Here is a 22,065-nt window from a genome sequence, read left to right as displayed (position 1 = left end):
TTGATGGGCTGTAATCACGGATCTGGCCCTTGACGGATGTGGAGAAGCCCAGCGATCATCTTTTTTCCCCTTTACCTTCTCACCGGTTATTTATCTAACCATTGAGAGGGTAAACTTCGAGAGTAATTAATGATCGCGCCGCTCCAAGACAAAACTGTTCAGATCCACGTTCCGTCTCATTATTGCCTTTCATCTCGAATTCCTTCTGTCTTCTGAAGAAACTAGCTCTTTTCTGCTCTCTGTCTTCCTGCAACTCCTTCTGCATTTTTCACCCCATTGTGTTCTCAGGTACGCTTCCTTGTTCTTCCATGGCCAGTTCAAGGCTTCCTGATGTTGGTAACCTTGAGTCGCATATTACACCCTTCAACATAACTAAGTATATTTCCCAGAGACTTTTAGATGCTCCGTTGTATTTCATTCGAGCACCTCTTTCAAATGAAAGGATAGTCCTTCCTTTCCCTCCCCCTCCGGGTTTGGTAGATCCCCAAGAGGGTCGTCGCATAGTGTTTTTCTTGAAGCAGAGAGAATTCGGTCTACCGTTTCCTTTTACCCCTTTTTTATTGAGGTCTTTGACTACTTCGGGGTAACTCCTCGGATGTTATCCCCAAACTCCATTTTGTTCATGTCCTGTTTTGAGTCTATCTGCCTGAGTTGGGGTTTCACACCCACGGCCTGTCTGTTTGTCACTTTTTTCCGTCTGGTTAGGGCGGCCCAAAAGTTCTATTATTTTTCCCCCCGTACTGGGTTATCTCTTTTCACGGGGTACAAGGACTCCATAAAGGGGTGGGTGGAGAAATTTCTGGTGGTGGAGTTAAAATTAGGGTCCGCCCGAACGTGGGAGGTGGATCTAAGTTGGGGGGAGATCTTTCCAGGTTGCAACGATCTGCCCCAATTGAGTCTTATTGAGCAGGTCGGGCTGCTTCGACTGACTTCCGTTGATAGGAAGTATGACGTCGAGAAGTGTATGTTTGCGTCCAATCTTAGGGATATCCGGGACACGGGTATAATGCCTTGTCCGACTATTCTGTTTCTTCTTTGCTCATAATATCGGGAAGTATGCTGATTCTTTATAATTTCGTTTCTTTTGCAGCTTCTGAGGTAAAAATGGATGACATCAAGTTCCCCAAGAACTTTGTCCTATCTCGGGATAATATGCATGCCATTTTCAACGCCTTTGGGGATGGGCGTTCAGTGACTGAGATTGCCGCGGAGATGGTTCAAGCTGCTTCTTCCAAGAAGGTTAGCCGACCTCCCGCCAAGGCTTCTTCTAGAGCTTCGAAGCCGGGCTCTCGCAGCACCAAGTCATCTCGGCTGCCTAGCCAAGGTGGATCGAGCTCAACTTCGAGGCCTGCTGAAGGGTCTAGATCTGCTCCAGCCTCCTCAGAGGTCGTGAGGGAAGCTTCCCTAGATATTGTGGAGCAGACCCAAAGTTCTGATTAAGTGGAGCAAGGTATTGCCCATTCTCCTGGAGGGGTGCCAGGGGGAAAATCTAAGTCTCCTGCTACTGAAGACAAAGAGGCCTCTAGGACAGGAATGGAGATCATCCTCCTAGATGACCAAGTCTCAGAGGTTTCTGCTCAAGATGCCCCTGCCTCTGTGAGGACTGGGCCTGAGGGATCTGAGGGCGTTCCACCAAAGACCGGGGATAAACGCCCAGCCCCATCCGAAACATCTGCCCCATCTCCAGCTCGGAAGAAATCTAGGGCTGCCACAGGACCTTCTCCAGCTCTTCCTCCCCTTGGGAAAAAGAAAGGTGTTCCTACTGTGCCTTCATTGTCTCCTTCCGGCAACGTTCTGAATGCATCGGACATTACCCCCGAGTCTCCGGCCGGTGCTGTCGCTGAACTTCTCAGAGAGCGAATGTTCGACGGAATTACAGAGGCTTCAGATCCTCGCCTTCTTGCCCTGACTGGTCTTTTAGCCAGTTCTACCAAGGAGCAAGTGTCCTTCCGATCTCGCTCTCGTGAGGAGCTTGGATCTTCAATTAGAGAAATGCTTCTGATGGTAAGTTGTTTTTTCACCTCTCTTTAGGTTTTGATTCTTTTCTTTTTCTGACAGTTGTTCTTCCTTTTTAGGCGACGGGCCTCTTTATGGAGGTGGATGCTCGTGATCGCTCCCTCCAGGAGTCTGTAGACCGCCGGATTGAGGAGGCGCGTCTGGAAGAGAACTTATCTGCAATCAGTGATGCAAGGGGTAATCTGGTAGCTGCTCGAGAGCAAATCCAGTCCCTCCAAGTGGAGCTACATTCGGCGCTAGAGACCCTTAAAAAGGCTGATGAGAAGGCGGCTGAGACAGCAGGGCATACCAAGTCTTTAGAAGCAGAGCTGTCTCAGACGCGCGAAGTTCTCAAAGTGTCTGATGAGAGGGCAGCTGCCTTGGAGGTTCGCTGCGAAGGAGTTTTAAAGCAGCTGTCTTCTATGACAAAGGCCCTTAGCGAAAGGGATGAGGCCGTGAGGCAAAAAGCTGAGGTCCAGCAACAATATGGGGCCTTAAAGGCTGATTTTGAAGAGCTTCAAGCTCAGCTGAAGGAAGTGAAGGCTCAGGAGGAAATGGCCCTAGCTCGGGTGAAGGTCCTTGAGCAGGAATTGAGTACCAGCTCTGATCATATTAGAGACCTGGCTTCATCGGCTGAAGAGTTCAAACTTCGCCATCAACAGCTCAACCATGAAGTTAGAGCCCTGGAAAATAAGTGCTTAGCCCTGCTCAAGGTAGTAAAACACGTTGAGGACAAGGCTTCGCTGGTGCGCGAACAATGTATGGCGGAGTATCAGGAGTCTGACGAGCTGAAAAGGAAGATCGAGCAGGCCTGTGAGGCTCACCTTCAGGACTACAAGGACTCTTTTGAGTTTAAGGAATTTGTAGCTGAGGCCTGTGAAGAACATCTCGATGAATATAAAGCTTCTGGTGAAATGAAAGCGGCTATTCTTAAGAAAGCCTTCCGTATGTATGTGACCGGCTACAATCGCGGTTTAAGAGAAGCCAGACACGCTCCTGATACTCCGTTGGCCGAGCTTCGCAAGTACGAAGCGGACTCAGATGGCGAGCCAGTGCTGTATGGGGAGGATGATTTCCCTATGCCCCGAGGAGATTGCCGGAGGGACATATGCCGGCCTGCTGAGTCTTCTTCGGAAGAGTCCGAGCTAGAGGGGGAGGACGTGGAAGTCCCTGAGTCAGGGAAGGATGACCCTAACTCTGAGAAGGAGGATCTCCATCTTGAGTCAGAGATAGCTCCTGTTGTAAACGTTGAGGGCTCTAATCCAAGGGATTCTGAGCTTCCTGCAGATGTGACTGCAAGTAGAAATAATGTAGGCGAGGGTGTTCTTACTGATGTAAGTCCTTTGAGGACTATCTATCCCCCCACCTCGTCAGAAGGATAATTTTGTAATAGTTATTTGTAATGAAATATCAGTTTTCTTTTTCCTCAAAGTACTCTAATATCTTTTTTCTCATATTTGTACATTGTGTATTCTCATTCATAAGCTTTGAATTGCTCTTGAGTTGCAAGCTTAGCTCTTAGCTAATAGTCTGAGAGATTAAATCTCATACCTTTTAATGGCGACTAGTATGTCTGTTTTTTGCTTTTAGCCCCTTCTTCTTGGTTGTAAATTTGGATGTTTGTTCCAGATAAACTGATCTGGGCTTTGAGTATAGCCCTTTTTCTCCCTTATTTATCCTTCTGAAGGTTTCTTCATTTATGAGCCCTTTTAGAGAAGGAACTCGGCCTTTTTCTTTAGCCTTCATATCTTTGAGCTTTTGAGGATATAAGTCTATCCGAGCTGGGAGCCCGGCCTTTTGTCCTATAGTCAAACTTTTAGCGTTAGCATCTGTTTTGAGGTCGGTGCTTCTTAGCTATCGTGCCTCTTCAGGAGGTCGGAATCTAATTTTTCTTTGGTAGCTCCGGGCTCCTCTCTTTTTGTGAGGTCGGAACTGTGTGTTAAGTTGTCCCCGCATATGATATGGGGAATTTTCATTTCGGGAAGCTCTTAAGTCCTTCACCGACCATTTTTTTTTTCAGGAGATCTTACAAGATCCTGACTGTTTTTGTTCCGGGGTGACCTCGGGGCCCCGCCGGCAGTTTTTTGTTTTGTTTTCCCGGGAGTTCTAGGGGATCCCGGTCTTCATGCTCCGGGAGGCATCTTTAAGATCCTCTCCGGCCGTTCCGGGGTGACCTCGGGGCCCCGCCGGCAGTTTTTTGTTTTGTTTTCCCGGGAGTTCTAGGGGATCCCGGTCTTCATGCTCCTGGAGGCATCTTTAAGATCCTCTCCGGCCGTTCCGGGGTGACCTCGGGGCCCCGCCGGCAGTTTTTTATTTTGTTTTCCCGGGAGTTCTAGGGGATCCCGGTCTTCATGCTCCGGGAGGCATCTTTAAGATCCTCTCCGGCCGTTCCGAGGTGACCTCGGGGCCCGCTGGCAGTTTTTTATTTTGTTTTCCCGGGAGTTCTAGGGGATCCCGGTCTTCATGCTCCGGGAGGCATCTTTAAGATCCTCTCCGGCCGTTCCGGGGTGACCTCGGGGCCCCGCCGGCAGTTTTTTGTTTTGTTTTCCCTGGAGTTCTAGGGGATCCCGGTCTTCATGCTCTGAGAGGCATCTTTAAGATCCTCTCCGGCCGTTCCGGGGTGACCTCGGGGCCCCGCCGGCAGTTTTTTGTGTCTTCTTGAGGTGTTTGCACAAGATTCAGGCTTATTGGCCTTACTGTCGCTTCGTCATCTCAGCTGGTTTTGTGCCTAACTGAGGTCTTATTTCAAGGGATCTTTTTGAGCCCTGTTCTTTCTTTTTCATGGAGGAATGTTATTCTTTTTATGGAGGGATGTTATTCATAAAGATAATTCATATTTGTATAAATAATTTCTATTTACTCATATTTGTCAAAATATAATGTTTTTCTTTACAAATATCTCAAGGGAAATACCTTTTTAGGTGCTGGATGTTCCAAGCATGGGGCTCGGGGTTTCCTTGCATATCCTCGATTCGGTATACCCCTGGCTTGACCACTTTTGTTACCTTGAAAGGACCTTCCCAGGTCGGTGCTAACTTGCCCGCGGCCTCTCTTTTTCCTGTAGCTTCCAGGTTTCTTAAGGTCAGGTCTCCCACTTTTAAGCTTCTTTCTCTGACCTTTTGGTTGTAATATCTCGCTGCTCGTTGTTGATAAGCGGCAGTTCGGACTTGGGCTTCCTCCCTGACTTCCTCAAGAGCATCCAGGTTGCTTCTTAACTTATCCTCATTGGTATTCTCACTAACGAATTGGACTCGATGAGTGGGGATCTGCAATTCAACTGGGACTATTGCTTCTGTGCCATAAGCAAGTGCAAACGGTGTTTCTTTAGTGGGCGCTCTGGGAGTGGTTCGGAGTGCCCATAGTATGCTATTGAGTTCTTCTGCCCAATTCTCCTTTGCGCCATCCAGCCGTTTCTTTAATCCTTGAAGGATAGCTCTGTTAGTGACTTCTGTTTGGCCATTAGTCTGAGGATGAGCCACGGAGGAGAACTTATGCCATATGCCCATGTTCGTCGTGAAGGCTTTGAAAATGCTGCAGTCAAATTGTCTGCCGTTGTCTGAGATAAGTACTCTAGGTATGCCAAATCTGCAGATGATATGTCCCCATACGAAATCTATCATCTTGCGAGCTGTGATTGTGGCTATTGCTTCTGCCTCTGGCCATTTCGAGAAGTATTCCACAGCCACCACCACGAATTTCCTTTGCCCCGTAGTCTTGGGGAAAGGTCCCAGGATGTCGATTCCCCATTGTGAGAAAGGCCATGGACTGGATATGCTAGCTTGAGGAGTGGCAGGGGTTCTGATGGCGTTAGCAAATCTTTGACATATGTCGCACCTCCAGACAAACTCCTCTGCTTCTTTTTTAGCAGTGGGCCAGTAGTACCCTTGCCTGAATATTTTGTTGGCTAATGTTCCTGCTCCCTCGTGAGCCCCACATAGGCCTCTATGTATTTCCTCCATTACCTTTGCAGCTTCTTCCGGACTCACACACCGGAGCCATGGGCTGGACTTCCCTTTTCTGTATAAGGTTCCCCTTATTGCTTGGTAGTTGGCAGCACGAGCTGCTATCTTTCTGGCTTCATCTGTATCTTCGGGGAGCTTGCCCTCCTCCAGGTATCTCAGGTATGGGGTCATCCAATTTGAGCTCTGTTCTACCTGCAGTACCGTGTTTGTCTTTTTAAAAGCAGGTGTACGGACATGCTGTATATATACCTCATCGGGGAGCTGTTCTAACTCTTCTTTGGTTAATCGACTAAGCAGGTCTACTTCCTCATTTTCTTCCCGAGGTATTCTTTGAAATCTGACGATAACTCCCCGACTCGTGAGCTCGGCTTCTATAGTTTTTACTTTATCAAGATAGTTCTGCATGATGGGGTCCCTAGCCTGATATACTCCCGTCACCTGGTTGATCACCAACTGAGAGTCGCTATTCACCTCGAGGTCGGTTACCCCTACCTCCGAAGCTACCAACATTCCATTTACCAGGGCTTCATATTCGGCCATATTGTTAGAAGCCGTAAATTCTAAACGCAAGGCATAACATACTTTAAAACCTTCTGGCCCTTTAAGCATTATCCCGGCGCCACTACCCTCAGCCCCTGATGCTCCGTCTACATACAGCTTCCAGCTAAATTCTTGGGGGGGCTCTCTCTCTCCCCCCTTTCTTGATATTTCCGAGGATGATCCTCCTTTCTCCTCATTGAATGCGCACTCCGCTATGAAGTCAGCCAGAGCTTGAGATTTTATGGCTGTTCGAGGTCGGTACTCGAGACAGTGAGGGCTAATTTCTACGGACCATGCCAACATCTGCCCTGAAGTTTCCGGCCTACGTAGAATCTTTTTTAAGGGTTGGTCTGTCATCACGACTCCTTGGTGGCTTTCTAGGTAAACTCTGAATTTCCGGACTGCCAGCAATAAGGCGTAAGCCAATTTTTCAATGTTCGAATATCTGACCTCAGTGTCTCTGAGTACCTTGCTAACGTAGAAAACAGGTTTCTGTTCTCCTTCTTCCACCCTTACTAGCACTGCGCTGACTGCTTGTTCTGAGGCCGCCAGATATATCAGGAGTTCTTCTCCTTTTATGGGACTGCTGAGCACATGGGGCGAGCTAAGATACTTCTTAAGCTCTAGGAAGGCCTTTTGGCAATCTTCTGTCCATTCGAAATTCGGTACCTTCCTCAACTTTTGGAAGAATGGCAAGCACTTTTCTGCCGACCTTGACATGAATCGGTTAAGCGCTACTACTCTCCCGGTTAGTCTCTGAACATCTCTTACACAGGTCGGTTCTGGCATATTCAGTATGGCTTCCACTTTCTCCGGATTGGGCTCAATGCCTTTACCACTCACCATGTACCCCAAGAATTTTCCTCCCCTAATGAAGAAAGCACATTTTGCTGGGTTCAACTTCATTCTGTATTGATCTAACACCCCAAATATCTCCCTCAAATCTGTTATGTGTTGTTGGAAAGTTGAACTTTTGACCACCATATCATCCACATACACTTCCAGATTTCGACCGATCTGGTTTTTGAAGATTTTATTCATCAACCTCTGATAAGTTGCCCCGACATTTCTCAATCCAAAGGGCATAGCTCTATAACAGTAAGTTCCATCTTCAGTTATAAATGAGGTCTTTTCCTCATCCGACCTTTCCATTGGGATTTGATGATAACCCGACATAGCATCCAAAGAAGACATATAATCAAAACCGGCCGTTGAGTCGACCATTTTATTAATATCGGGGAGGGGGTAACAATCTTTAGGGCAGGCCTTATTTAGGTCGGTAAAATCTATACACATCCTGTATTTGCCATTGGCTTTTTTGACTAACACTGGATTTGCCAACCATTGTGGGTACATGACTTCCCTAATAAAGCCTGCCTCTTCTAGCTTCTGCACTTCTTCCCGGGTGGCCTGCTGCTTCTCTTTTCCCACTACTCTCTTCTTTTGCTTCACCGGTCTGACCTCGGGGAGAACATTCAATCGGTGTGTCATTACTTTGGGGTCAATTCCCGGCATGTCTGAGGGCTTCCATGCGAAGGTCGGCTCGTGACTTCGGATCAGGGCCATGACTTCGCCTTTTTGTTCTTTGGTGAGGCTGGCATTAAGACTAAAAACCTTGTTTGCATCTGCTTCTGATAAGGGGAAGGTTTCCAACTCTCCAACTGGCTCTGTCCGAGCTTCTTTTGTTTCATCTCTGACCTCCAGAACTTCCGAGTCGAGTGCTTCTCCAGTTGAGCTCGGCTCTGTTACTGTGGCCAAGTATACCGCCCTTGCTTCTTCCTGGCTGCCCCGGACCATTCCCACTCCTTCTTCCGTTGGGAACTTGAGTGCCAAATACCTGATGCTAGTGACAGCTTCAAAGTCGAACAACGCAGGTCTCCCCAAAATCGCATTGTAGCTCAGTGGGAGTTTGACCACCAAAAACACCTCATGATGGGTGCGAGCTCTGGGTGCTTCTCCCAGGGTAAGAGCCAGCTTCACCTTTCCTTCTACAAGTACTGGTGCTCCTCCGATCCCCTTGATTGGTGACTGGTCCCGAACCAGCTATTCTTCTGGGATTCTCATCTGCTGGAAAACCCGATATGGCAGGAGGTTGACCTTACTCCCGTCATCTACCAGAACCTTCTTTACTCGAAAATTATTAATGACAGCCTCAATGACGAGCGCATCATCATGGGGCATCTGAATGCCTTGTGCATCTTCCGGAGAGAAAGCGATAGTCATGGGAGAGTGCTCAACGATCTGCATGACTTCACTATTGCTGGTCTCCCCTTCCCGGTTTCTCTTCTTTCCTCGACGGCTCATCCGTCCTCCCGTTCCTCCAACAATCATGTTAATGGTCCCGCTGGACCCATCATTCACTGGTCCAGCTCCTATTCTCCTAGGCGTCTGAGTTGTCGGACCAGGCTGAGGCCTCTGTCCCTCTGGTTTCTTCACAAAATTTGAGGTGCCCCCTTTTGATCAGCCTCTCAATCTCCGCGATTAACTGAAAACAGTTATTCGTATCGTGCCCATGGCTCCGGTGATACTGACAATACTTGTCAGGATTTCTTTGATCTGCTTCCGACTTCATGGGTTTGGGCCACTGGAGGAACTCCTTATCCTGGACTGCCATGAGCACTTCGGCTCTGGAAGCGTTGAGGGGGGTTGGTTTTTCAGGAACCCAAGGAGGGAGCACTCTTGGTTCAAGAGCCCGAGGAGGAGGAGGAGGCCTTTGATCCCTTCTCTCCCAGGCCTGCTTGTATGGCTCAGGTCTCTTTCCATGTTTCTTCTCGTGTCTCTCCGGCCTCCTCTCCTCCGGGGCCTTCTCTTTTCCTGCCATTCCTTTAGCAAATCTACTCGTCACTAAGGCGTCATCCTGTCTTATATACTTCTCCGCCCTCGTCATCAACTCAGCCAATGAGGTCGGAGGTTTCCTGCTCAAAGAACCAAAGAACTCGGCAGAGGTTGTTCCCTTTTGCATGGCCTCCAACCCCCTTCCTTCATCCAGCTCGGAAATCTGCAGTGCCTCCGTATTGAAGCGGGCGACATACTCTCTAAGTGATTCTCCTTCTTTCTGTTTCACTGTTTCTAGATAGCTCGTCTTCCTATCTGCTGGCACCCCGGATATGAACCGGCTGATGAAACGGGTGGCAAGATCTCCAAAACTTTTAATGCTTCCGGCCTCCAGGCTGTTGAACCACGCCTGCGCTGGTCCCGAGAGCGTTGTTGGGAACACCTTACACATTAAGGCATCTGACAGAGTTTGCAACTCCATGAAGGTCTTATAGTTCATGACGTGCTCCCTCGGGTTACCAGCTCCGTTATAGGCCGCCATCGGCGGCATCATAAACTTCTTGGGAACGGTCTCCTGCTGCACTAACTTTGAGAAAGGAGAAGAAGTGGGCAAGGAGGTTTGGCTCTGATCTTTCTTACCTAGCTCGGCTAAGAGCTGCTCCTTCAACCTTTTCAACTTTTGGTCCATTTTCTCGTCTGCTGAACCGGATCTTCCCTCCAAGCTGCATTCCTCTTCTTCTGCTGTAGTTCCCATTGTTTCGGCAGAATAGTTGTCCGCCCCCTCATTTTCTATCATCTCTCTTGCCCTCCTCCCATGGATTCGGGCCTCCGGTTCTTCCTCTTCCTCGGTATCACGGCTGTTAGTTTGGGGGCGGTCTAAGGTAGGTCGGGGTTCATTGGTTCTGGGTTCCTCCACCACTGGGAGTGCATTTAATGGGGTGCTAAGGCCCCTCTGCTGCATTATCTGCCCCAACCAGTGAGCAGTAGTCTGTAGCTGGAGAGCCATGGTTTGAATGTCCTGGTTAGACAGGGTCACGGTGGGAGTATTCCCTGCCAAGCTTGGCGAGGGATTAAGAGGAATAGGCGTTTGGTTATTCAACGTTGTAGGGCTAGAAAAGGAGAACTGCTGCCCATCTTGGGCAGAGCTCAGGTCATTCGGAATGTTAAGGTTATTTTCTTGGTGGTTTGCCATTGTGGATCTCAGTGGGTTTTGAAAGTGAAAACTCCGGTGATGAAAAGATCTCCTTCGTTTCCCACAGACGGCGCCAATTCATGATCTGAGATCCAATAGAATAGGGTTTTACAAGGGTTTTGGTATTGAGAAAAATAGACTTAAACTTTCTGGGGAGGGGATTCCCCTTTTATCCATTTCGCTATGCTTGCTGGTGACGTGTAAAGGCCTCTCCATGATTGGGACACGCGTCTCTGACATACAGATTCGGGCGTACGAGGGTATCAGCCGCCTGCTCCATGCGTAACGGCCTCTGATTCTCCTCGTGCGTACGCTCGAGCGGATCTACTAGGTTGTCTGAGTATGGCTCTGGAAACTGGGCTGGGCCGAGAGTCGGGCCGGACGCTGAACCTGAGAGGAGAGGGCCTGCTGGTCGCGGACTGGGCCGATCCGTATGAAGAAGCTTGGTTGAGCCCGGCCTTGCAGGTTGAATGAGCCAGGCTTGTTGTGCATATCAGGTGTGTGGGCCTCTACGTTATGGGCCTTTGGCTGTGGTCAAGCCCCTGATCTGAGGTAAAGAAATCCAGCGGTCATCAATAATAATAGTAATAATAACCATGATCATGAGAGAATATAGTCGTTACATTTTAATTAAATAATAATTAATAGAAATATAATGACCGCTTATATTATTGTTAGTATTTATTAATGACATAAATAATTGGTCGTTAAAAAATAATTATTTACAATAAAAATATTTAGTCGAAAAAATGATAATGACAAAAAAAATAATCATTAAATATAAGTAACCACAATAAATTATTATAAATGTTCAATATTTATTAAAAACATCATATTTAATTATCATTATTTAATTTTAATATAACTGAAATTGAAATAAGCAATTGAAGTTTATGAATATTACTCATTCATAATATACGATTCATATATGTAAGTAAACAATATTATAAGAATTATCTCAAAAAATAATTAATAATAAATATTTATATTATTTTATTTATATCAAAAAATTAACTAAAAAAATACAAATATTGAATCAAATCAATAATAGTAATATCCTCTAAGATCCTTTGAAGGAGTTCCCAAAACAAAATTATTTCAATGTATTCATCATTAGATTATATCTGCATTAAAATATAAAAATATAATTAGATTATAGAAATTAAATAATTTATATTAATATAGTAAATAACTAAATGGATCAGTATTTTTAAATCCTTTAATAATTCAAATAAATTGTTTACATTAACTTAAATGTTTGCAATATTTTATTTAGAACCAATTTTATATGTGAATATTCAAAACAAAATCAGCATATTTATATTAGTATATTGAACAATTTTAAAGTTTCGATCAAATAAATTAATCTCAGAGTCTGTACAAAATAAAACTTCAAAAGTATTCATCAACGTACAATTTAACTACATATTTCTCATTTTTATACTACTCAATCAAGTATACACATTTGATCTATGAATTTTAAGTGCATTTATTTAATAAACAATCTAGCAGAGTTTCATATGTATATTGGATATTTTCAAAATTTCAAATAAATATTGCAATCTCACAACTTGCTGCTGCTCTTGTTGCACGAGTAGCAGATACTGCTCTAGTAGCAACATGCATTTAGAAAGCTGCATGTTATTTACAGAACTAAAATTAAAGGAAATAAATTTTTGAGTAACTTAGTATTTTCCATTTAGACAACTGAACCAACTTGTAGAAAATAGAGTAAACTCGGATTTTCTCATTGTATCATATAGTTCAAAGAAACTAGCATTTCCATTCACAAAGTCGAACCAACAAACTAACAGCAAAAGGGCAAATTCAAGTTTTTCTCATTCTATAATACAATGCATAACACATGGTATCATCCATTTACAAAACTGAACCACCAACAAACAGAATCAACAAACTCAAATGAAATAGTTTGCACTCAAACAACTTTATATACTACCTAATTACTAATCTACAAAAGTTTAAATTAATGAAATAATCAAGCAATGTACTTCATTCTAACTAATATGTCCTTGAGGTTTATGACAAACTGGTACATTAAAGAGCTCCATACATTTTGTTAACACTATTAATAAATTTTAAAAAATATAATTAAATTTAAAATATTTTTTATATTACACAATAATCATCCAACGAAGTCCATAAGCTGTCATTATAAAACAGGGCCACGTGGCAAGGATCTGATAAACCGATACGCGGTCCCACTTGTGGAAATGAAGACCCGGATGCCATAGCACCTTGTTCTCCATCAAAACTCGCCCATTCCAGAGTAGGTCGAGTCTTCACATTAAGTTACAGTTAATCTAGCAATTCCGGTTACATCTGTAATCGCGGTGATCCCCGGCCGATTAGTCAGCGAGACCCCTCGTCATTTAGCTGGCCACATCATTGCCAAATTTTTAGGAAATGCTATAACTCTATCTTCTTACAGTATAAAAACTAACGATTATAGAGACAAAGATACGCAATTCTTATACAACTACACTTGAATTTTAAGTAATTCCTTACTTCGCCCTAATCTCCAGTTTACTGACTTGAGCGTCAGAGTGGCTGTCGTGAGCACCCACCACCTCTCGTCTTCTGTCTTGCAGGTTTAACCAATCACAGTACAATTCTATTTTCTGGTTATATTATTTGATTCTGTTGCCAGAAAATCCATTGAATTCTCTTTGTTTATTTGAATTAAAACCGATCTCTTATCCCCTTTTCTCTTAAAAAAATCTTTTTTTTCTCTCTCGAAATGGCCGGCAATTCACACGCTGCTGCTAAGATTGCTATTGATGAGGACGTTATCATTTTTTCCAATCCTGGCAGTGGACAAAACACACCCTCTAAGGTCAGGGAAGCAGATCCTAATAATCTGAGCATTGAGCAAATACTCTAATACATCAGAAGGTTGTAGGTTATTTTCGAGCAATACAAAGCTCGGGAGGAGGCGTCACTCATGGCTCCCAAAGGAAGGGAGAAAGTCTCCGTAAATACCTCAAGGACTCGGACAGGGGCAATCCGGACTCAGTCCAAAGGAAAGGACAAGTTCAAGAAAAAAGAGTAATCAGATGATGCTCCAAAGGATGCCAAATGGAAGCTGGTATAGGCTACTCAAAGGTACTGGGAAATAAGAGGACAAAAGGATGAGCCAAAAGTAATATCAAAAGATGGAGAAGCAAGGATATGAGGGAGTCCATAAAAGTTATTCAGTCTCCTGAGAAAACAGTGACTGAGGTAAGTAGAAGAATTATATCCTATTGAATGACTCACAAATACATATTCTAATGTGAATTAAAAAAAATGATAAGAAAATCAGGTGGCCTCCCAGGCTCAACCCTAAGAAAGCTAGAAGGCGAGACAGGACCAGATACTGTCGTTTTCATAAAGACCATGGACATGTAACAAAGGAGTATCGGCAATTAAAAAACGAGATCAAGAGATTAATAAGTAATGGCATACTTTAAAAGTTCTCTAGAAAGGGTGTAATACCCGGCTAGACTCCGGTATCGGAATTCCTACCGTCCGGTGGAATCTCGGATCTCGGAAACCTCTAGTAGGGTAGACTCATGTTTTCATAAAATGTTTTAAGGTATTTCATGGTTTTAAGTAAAATGGAAATGAGTTTTTGCATAAAAACAACCTTGGAGGAAAACTCAGGTTCGGCCGCCGAACCTCAAGTTCGGCCGCCGAACATGCATGCCTTTGGGAGCGCCTTTAGGCCCCCGAAAGCACAAGTGAGGGAAGTCCAAGTTCGGCCGCCGAACCTCAAGTTCGGCAGCCGAACATGGCATGCATGCGGAGGCACATTCGGCCCCCGAACTTGGCCTGGCCAGCCACTATAAAAGGGTCCCTTAGCCGAAAACGGGCGAGCTTTTCCCCATTTTCGGCCAAGGTGAGCTTTCCGCTGCCCCTCACCGATCTTTGATGTTTTTCCTCTAGATCTTTCAAGTTTTTCACTTGTTTTAACTTCGTTTTGAAGATTTGAGCTTTTGAGCAAAGTTTTGGAGCTTTGAGGTTCAAGAACCCGAATCTCTTCCAACTCCAAGTTAGATCGCCTCCACCCTCGATCTTCAAGAGATAAGAGTCGATCTCTAGCCTACAATATGTTTTAAACAAGTTTTATGCAAGTTCATGGGGTAGAAAATGCATGTGTAGCTTATGTTGAGTTTATGGGTTTTATTTGTGTTTTTGGACAATGTGAGTTGCTTGTGTGTTGTAGTTGGGGTTTTTGATGGTTTGATGCCCCTAGGAACTTGTATGTTTGCTTGTGAATGCTTGGGAATGTTGTAGAATAGGTTTATGCATGATTGGTTAGTTTTGGAGGCATAAATGCATAAGGGAGCCAAGTTTCTGCCCTTTGGCAGAAACCAGGTTCGGCAGCCGAAGGAGCTTTCGGCCGCCGAACATGGCTGGGGAGGCAGGCCTTTCGGCTGCCGAAGTTGCCCCCGAAAAGAGACTTTCGTCTCTGTCTGGGACTTTCGGCCGTCGAAGGTGCCGCCGAACATGCTGAGTTTCGCCTCTGTCTGGGAGTTTCGGCCGCCGAAGGTGCCGCCGAACCTGCCTGACTTTCGGCTCTGGAGGGACTTTCGGCCGCCGAACCTGCCGCCGAAAGTGCCCTGTTCAGCCATTTCTTGCATGTTTTTCTATGATTATTCCATGATGTTTTAGGGGGTTTTTGGGGAATAGTTTAGAGTTATGTTCATGTATGTTTGGTCCCTCATTTGAGTCCACCTGTGTAGGTTCGGACCCGAGGAACCGAGGACCCCAGCAGTGAGTCTGTTGCCCCAGTGTCTGGTCAGAGCTATCCAGAGGTGAGTGGAATAACCTATTATGTTTTAAAGCAAATAATGTACTTTTTAGCATGCTTCATGCATCATGAATGCCATGTGATGAATTAGGTTGCTTGCAATAGAATTCACGAATATGTTGCATTGCATATGTTAAATGTTGATGTGGATGAATGTTGGATGATCCATAGCCCTCGATCTATGATATGACGATGTGACATGTACGGTATGGAATGTAAGACCAGTGGGACCCATTCTACGTTCGCTGGCACTATGTAAGGGAAAGACCAGGACCCATTCTACGTTCTGGCACAGTTGGACACTGTTATGTTATGATATGTAAGGGAAAGACCAGGACCCATTCTACGTTCTGGCACAGTTGGACCATGTAGAGGGCTATTGGTGACAAGTTCATCCTTGATGTGATTAGATGTGATGTGATGCATTCCATGATCCATATGATTTAAATGTTTTTCTATTATTCTGCTCACTGGGCTCTAGTAGCTCACCCCTCTCCCATTTCCCCAGGATTGCAGGTACAGGGTAGACCAGGAGGTTTACAAGAGTAATGAAGTCTGGTTTATGTAATAGATAGTGTGGACATGATAAATGTATTAATGTTATGTAAAAGTACAGTTTCAGTCATGTAATGATATTGAGGATTAGATATTGTGCTTGACATTGTGTATGAGGTCTCCCTTTTATTACATGATCAAAAATGTTTTATAATGTTCATGAAAGCCAACTCATCTCATGTTGTATCGCCCGTTGGGGCATTGATGAGATCCCACAGAGGGATCACGATTATGATCATGACTATGTACATGTATGTTCAGGTTGAGTTGGATGTTTGAAGGAAAAGTTTTAAATTTTTATGCATGTTGTTGATCATGTATGGGATTATACAGGTTTACAGGTTATATGTTAGGCTTGCTACGGGTCCCGGCGGCCTTAAGCCGATCTGGATCCTAGCGCCGGTAGCGGTCCGATTTTCGGGTCGTTACAAAGGGCCAGGAAGAGAGGAGACCTAAACCCAAGGTAACAACTCCTATAACCACCCCTAACATTTTAATTGGATAAACTACACTTAAGTCCTTAAATTTTAATATAATTAATGGATCAGTCCTTGTATTTTTAAAATTATACACTTAAATTCTTTTATAATTAATCTGTCATCGTCTATTATAATTTACATATTTTGATTCCTCATTTTTTATTTGAAAAAATACTTAAGTCCCCATTAACTTTTATCTATAATATCTTATTTAACTAATTTTTAGCACTTTTTGTTTTTCAATTTTCATTCATTAAAATATTCCAATACTTATAATTTCAAAATTTTCAGAAAACACTTACAACTTTAGCTATTTTTAAGTGGTAATAAATAACTTTTAAATACGTTGTAAATTTTTATAAAGAGTATTTTAGAAAAAAATTATTCTTTCACAAAAAATTTGATCATTTGCTAGTTTTAAACTAATGTCTATGATAGATGGAAGAATTATAATTCAAACGTATTAAATATAAAAGAATTTAAGGATTTAAGGATTTAGTTTTAAAAATATAAATATTGACTCATCAATTACATCAAAATTTAGGGATCAAAGTATAGTTTACACAATTTAAAATTTTTCACCATATTAAAAATTATTAGTGTTCATGAAGATACCTTAGGTATTTGAAGTATTTATTCTCCTCTTAACCAATTGACTAATGAAATTATGAATGGAATGAATTTGATTTGAATGGATTGATACATAGAAATTTAAGTGCTCAGATTTTAAAAATAGAAAAATTTATTTTTTAGTCCCTGAGGTATAGCGTAATTAATGGATTCGTCCCTCTATTTTTAAAACCCAACACTTTCATCATTGAGGTTTAATTCTGTCAAAATTAGAGGTCCCTCTGTTAAAAATACCGTTAGTGACAGGAAAAATGATCGACCTACCCTTTCTAAAACCTAACACTTTAGTCCCTGAAATTTAATTCCTATAAATTTATAGGTCTCTCTCTCAAAGAATTGAAGAAAAAAAAATATGTTTTCTTCCCTAAGATATTATATAATTAACAGATTTGTCCCTCTATTTTTCGAATTCAACACTTTAGTTCTTGAAGTTTAATTTCATCAAAATTCAAGGAAGACAATTTCAAACTCAATCTCCATAAACAAATAAAGATTTCAATAAATTTAAAATTCAAATTCAGCAAAGATAATAAAAATTAAAATATATAAAACTTAAATTATTAAAAATAAAAAGTTAAAATTCGATAGAAATTACTTTTGTAATGCCGCTCGCTGTCGATCACTGCTCACTATTTGAAAAATTCATTAAAACGTCTCTAAAATTTTAAAAAGTGTCATAGTTAGTAGTTCCATTAATTTTAATCGTTAAATATTATAAAAAATAAAATCTAAAATACTCCTGATATGGAGGGGCTAATTAATGAACTTTTTAATAATTTGAGGGACCAACTAATAATTTTTTTTGAACTATAGAGACTAAATTGTAAAATTTTAGTAATCAAATTAATAGAAAAACTAACTATTAAACTTTTTAAAGGAGAAATATTTTAATATATTTTTTAAAATTGAGAGATTAAATAGCAAATTTTTTCATATTATAAAAATTTAAAAGTAAATTTTTTATTTTATTATTGATAAGAATATTTTTAAAATTATATTTATTCTCTTTTTTTAATCAATATGCGTTAAATTTTAAAAATAAAAAAATAAATCTAATTATATTATATTTCATAAACTAAAAAATAATTTCTCATTAAAAATATAAATATAAATCTATTAATTATATTAAAATTTTAAATATTACAGCATAATAAATCTATTAATTACATTAAAACTTCAAATATTACAGCATAATTTACCCTTATTTTAACCTATAGATTAGGGGATGGGGGCTTTAGTGGGAACGGAGCAAGGGATTCCGAAGTGCCTTTGCCAACTCAACTAAGAGTGGCAGACCTGAAAGCTTAATTTCGATATCGGAGCAATAGGAAGACAATAACTTTGGTGCCATTTTCCTATGTTATCGTCTTCTCAACATGCAAGTAAAGCTGTTCATCCTTTAATTTCTACAGTCTCATTCTCTTGTAAATTCAATCTCCTTCAACACTTTTCTTTATCCACCTCCACTCACAGCAATCTGCTCGCTCTCATCTCTAGTACTCAATTTCTTCGCCATGTCAAACAATCTCATGCCTTTGCTCTTCTCAATGGCTTTCTTCCCCAAAGTGTCTCTCTCAGCGCCTCTCTCATCCTCCGCTACGCCACTTTTCTCGACCCTGCAACCTGTTACCGTCTTTTTGAAGGAACTGTTCCATATGCTCGCTCTGCTTTCTTGTGGAACACTCTCATTCGGGCTATGTCGATTTCTCGAGTTGATGATAACTTTAAAATCTATAATCGAATGGTTCGAAATTGTGTCAGGCCTGATGATCACACTTTCCCTTTCGTCCTCAAGGCATGTGCCGATATTTTGAATGTTCAGAAGGGTATGGAGATTCATGGGTCTGTGTTTAAACTTGGTTTTGATTTGGATATTTTTGTGGGTAACACCCTTTTGTTGTTATATGGTAATTGTGGGAATTTGAGGGATGTAAAGAGGGTGTTTGAAGAAATGCTTGAAAGAGATGTTGTGTCTTGGAATTCGGTCCTTGGAGTGTTTTCCGTTAATGGGTTTTACGTGGAGGCGCTTGACTTCTTTTGTAAAATGCATTTGAGATCTGGCTTTAGGCCAAACATGGTTAGTGTTGTAAGTGTGTTGCCAGTTTGTGCTGGCCTTGAAGATGAGGCGATGGGCAGGCAAACTCATTGTTTTGTTATGAAGGTTGGGCTGGATTCTCAGGTGACCATAAATAATGCTTTGATTGACGTGTATGGGAAATGTGGGAATGTGAAGACTTCGAGAAAAGTTTTTGATGAAATGACGGAGAGGAATGAGGTCTCATGGAATGCAATAATTACTGGTCTTGCTTATCTAAGGCATAATAATGATGCACTGCAGATGTTTAGATTGATGATAGATGAAGAGGTAAGACCAAATTCTGTCACTATTTCTAGTATGTTACCTGTAATGGTTGAATTAGGGCTTTTTGAACTGTGCAAGGAAATTCACGGGTTTAGTTTAAGATTTGGTATTGAAACTGATGTTTTTATTGCGAACTCACTGATTGATATGTATGCAAAGTCAGGGCATCCATCCAAAGCTTCCCATGTGTTCTACCTAATGCCGGAAAAGAATGTTGTTTCTTGGAACGCCATGGTTGCTAATTTTGCACAAAACAGTCTTGAACTATCTGCTATTGAGTTAGTAAGACAAATGCAAATTGATGGTGAGATTCCAAATGTGGTCACGTTCACAAATGTTCTTCCAGCTTGTGCACGAATGGGGTTCCTTCACCATGGTAAAGAAATCCATGCAAGACTTATCCATATGGGTTGCTATTTTGATCTGTTCGTCTCCAACGCTCTTACAGATATGTATGCAAAATGTGGTTACCTGAATCTTGCTCAACGAGTCTTTAGCACCTCCATTAGGGATGAAGTATCTTACAACATTTTAATTATAGGATATTCTGAAACACCTGATTGCTCAAAATCTCTTAGTTTATTCTTAGAAATGAGGCTTATAGGTTTGAAGCATGATGTAGTTTCTTACATGGGTGCTATTGCAGCTTGTGCAAATCTAGCTGCATTGAAGCAAGGGAAAGAGATTCATGGATTAGTTGTAAGAGAGCATTGGCACATGCATATCTTCATTGCTAACTCACTTGTGGACTTCTATGTCAAATGTGGGCGAATTGATCTTGCTCATAAGATCTTTGATCGGATTCCAAACAAGGATGCAGCCTCTTGGAACACTATGATATTAGGGTATGGAATGATAGGTGAGTTGGAGATTGCCATAAATCTCTTTGAAGCAATGAAAGCAGATGGTGTGCAATATGATTCAGTATCGTACATTGCAGTCTTGTCAGCTTGTAGTCACGGTGGGCTAGTTGAAAGGGGAAAGAAATACTTTGAGAAAATGCAGGCTCAGAATATTAAGCCAACACACATGCACTATGCTTGTATGGTTGATCTGCTTGGCAGGGCTGGACTTATGGAAGAAACAGTAAAATTCATTGAAGTCTTGCCTATTGAACCAGATGCCAACATATGGGGTGCTTTGCTTGGGGCATGCCGAATCCATGGAAATATAGAGTTGGCATGTTGGGCGGCTGAACATCTGTTTAAGTTAAAGCCGCAACATTGTGGATACTACACAATTCTTTCAAACATGTATGCAGAAGCAGGAAAATGGGAGGAGGCAGACAGGGTAAGGGAATTGATGAAGTTAAGGGGTGCAAAGAAGAATCCTGGTTGCAGTTGGGTCCAAATTGACAACCAGGTTCATGCTTTCGTATCAGGAGAGAAAATAACTAAATTCAATTCAGGTTCTTGGTTTGCAAAATTATGATAAAATTATCAGACATTGTGCTTTTGAAGGCCCATTTTACAAAGAGAGTTGTGTCTCCTTAGCAATTGAGTATTGCAGATTTCTGTGGGAGAGTGAGTTGTGAAGAATATAATATGATTATGAGGTAGGGAAGCAAGTGGATGATGTAATCTGTGGATGGTGATCAAAATCCAGTTCCATTGATTTGGGACCATCTCCCAAAATAAATCAGATTCTTTTGCAACCACTAATTTAGATTCACCTACGCATTTCTGCAATGTTTATTTGTCTTTTCCAACTCCCACAATGACCTATATATATGTGTATTCCAGGTTCCATTTCTTTTTCTTCTGTGTTATTATAATAAATTCTCTCACTGACTTTACTGTTATATCTGTCAACTTTTCTTCTTGTTCAGTGTTTGTCCATCTCCTTTCTATAACTGCGTTTGAATACCATAAATACTATTTTAGAAAATTAGTGTTGATTCCTTCAATTCATAACCAAGTTTCTATCAAACTCATCGGCTCAAATTACCTCCTTTGGAGAACACAAATCAATCCAATTCTTTGTGGACAACAATTGATTCACTACATTGATGGCTTCACTTCTCCTACTAAAGAAATTGACACTGCTCGAAATCCATAATACAAGGCATGGTATATCAAGGATAAAATTGTTGAGTTAGATCCTAAGCTCCCTCTGATTTTTGTCACTTCTCAAGTCGTTGGTGATATCACCGCTTATGCTGCTTGATCTCGATTACAGACAACCTATTCTTCAGGTTCCAGAAGAAATGCAGCTAAAAAAATTCGCATTCATCTCGCAATCCTCCTACCATTGCTCATTACAATACTCGCCAAAACATGGATGGTGGTGCATAGGGAAGAGGTCATGAAAATAAACATGGCTGTCACCAATTCAATTTTGGTCGTGGAAACGCAATTGCTAACAACAAATTTGAGCTCTTCATCCCCACCTGTTATAATTTTTGAGGCCTAGGACATAGCTCTAAACAATGTCCAAGTCCTAAACACAACAACTACAATGATTCCAAACCAGCAGCTAACTATACTTCCTCTACTACTAAACCATGGATTCTTAATATTGGAGCAATCCATCACTTCACTTTTGAACTGGAAAATATGGCTTCACTCTAAATATTTAGGCACTGATGAAGCTGCCTTTTCACTAAGTACTACAACACTACTTATATGAAGAGTGGTATTATTCAAAGAAGCTTGTGCCTACACACCGAAGCACAATGGGTGTGCTGAATGAGAGCACTAACACATCACTGAAATGGGCGAGCTTACTTATATCAGTCCTCAGTACCACTAAAATTTTAGGCC

The 22,065-nt window shown here is 42.0% G+C and overlaps 1 protein-coding gene across 1 annotated transcript; it reads left to right on the top strand.

Moving 5' to 3' along the window:
- Nucleotides 1–18,168: 18,168 nt before the first annotated feature.
- Nucleotides 18,169–21,102, top strand: LOC110612865 (pentatricopeptide repeat-containing protein At4g14170). The gene has a single exon (XM_021753700.2). It carries the CDS (start codon nucleotides 18,299–18,301, stop codon nucleotides 20,732–20,734), a length of 2,436 nt encoding a protein of 811 aa, XP_021609392.1. The 5' UTR covers nucleotides 18,169–18,298; the 3' UTR covers nucleotides 20,735–21,102.
- Nucleotides 21,103–22,065: the final 963 nt, after the last annotated feature.

This window comes from Manihot esculenta, chromosome 4, assembly GCF_001659605.2.
Source record: "Manihot esculenta cultivar AM560-2 chromosome 4, M.esculenta_v8, whole genome shotgun sequence".
NCBI classification, from domain to species: Eukaryota; Viridiplantae; Streptophyta; class Magnoliopsida; order Malpighiales; family Euphorbiaceae; genus Manihot; species Manihot esculenta.
This window is presented reverse-complemented; position numbering and strand designations above follow the sequence as displayed.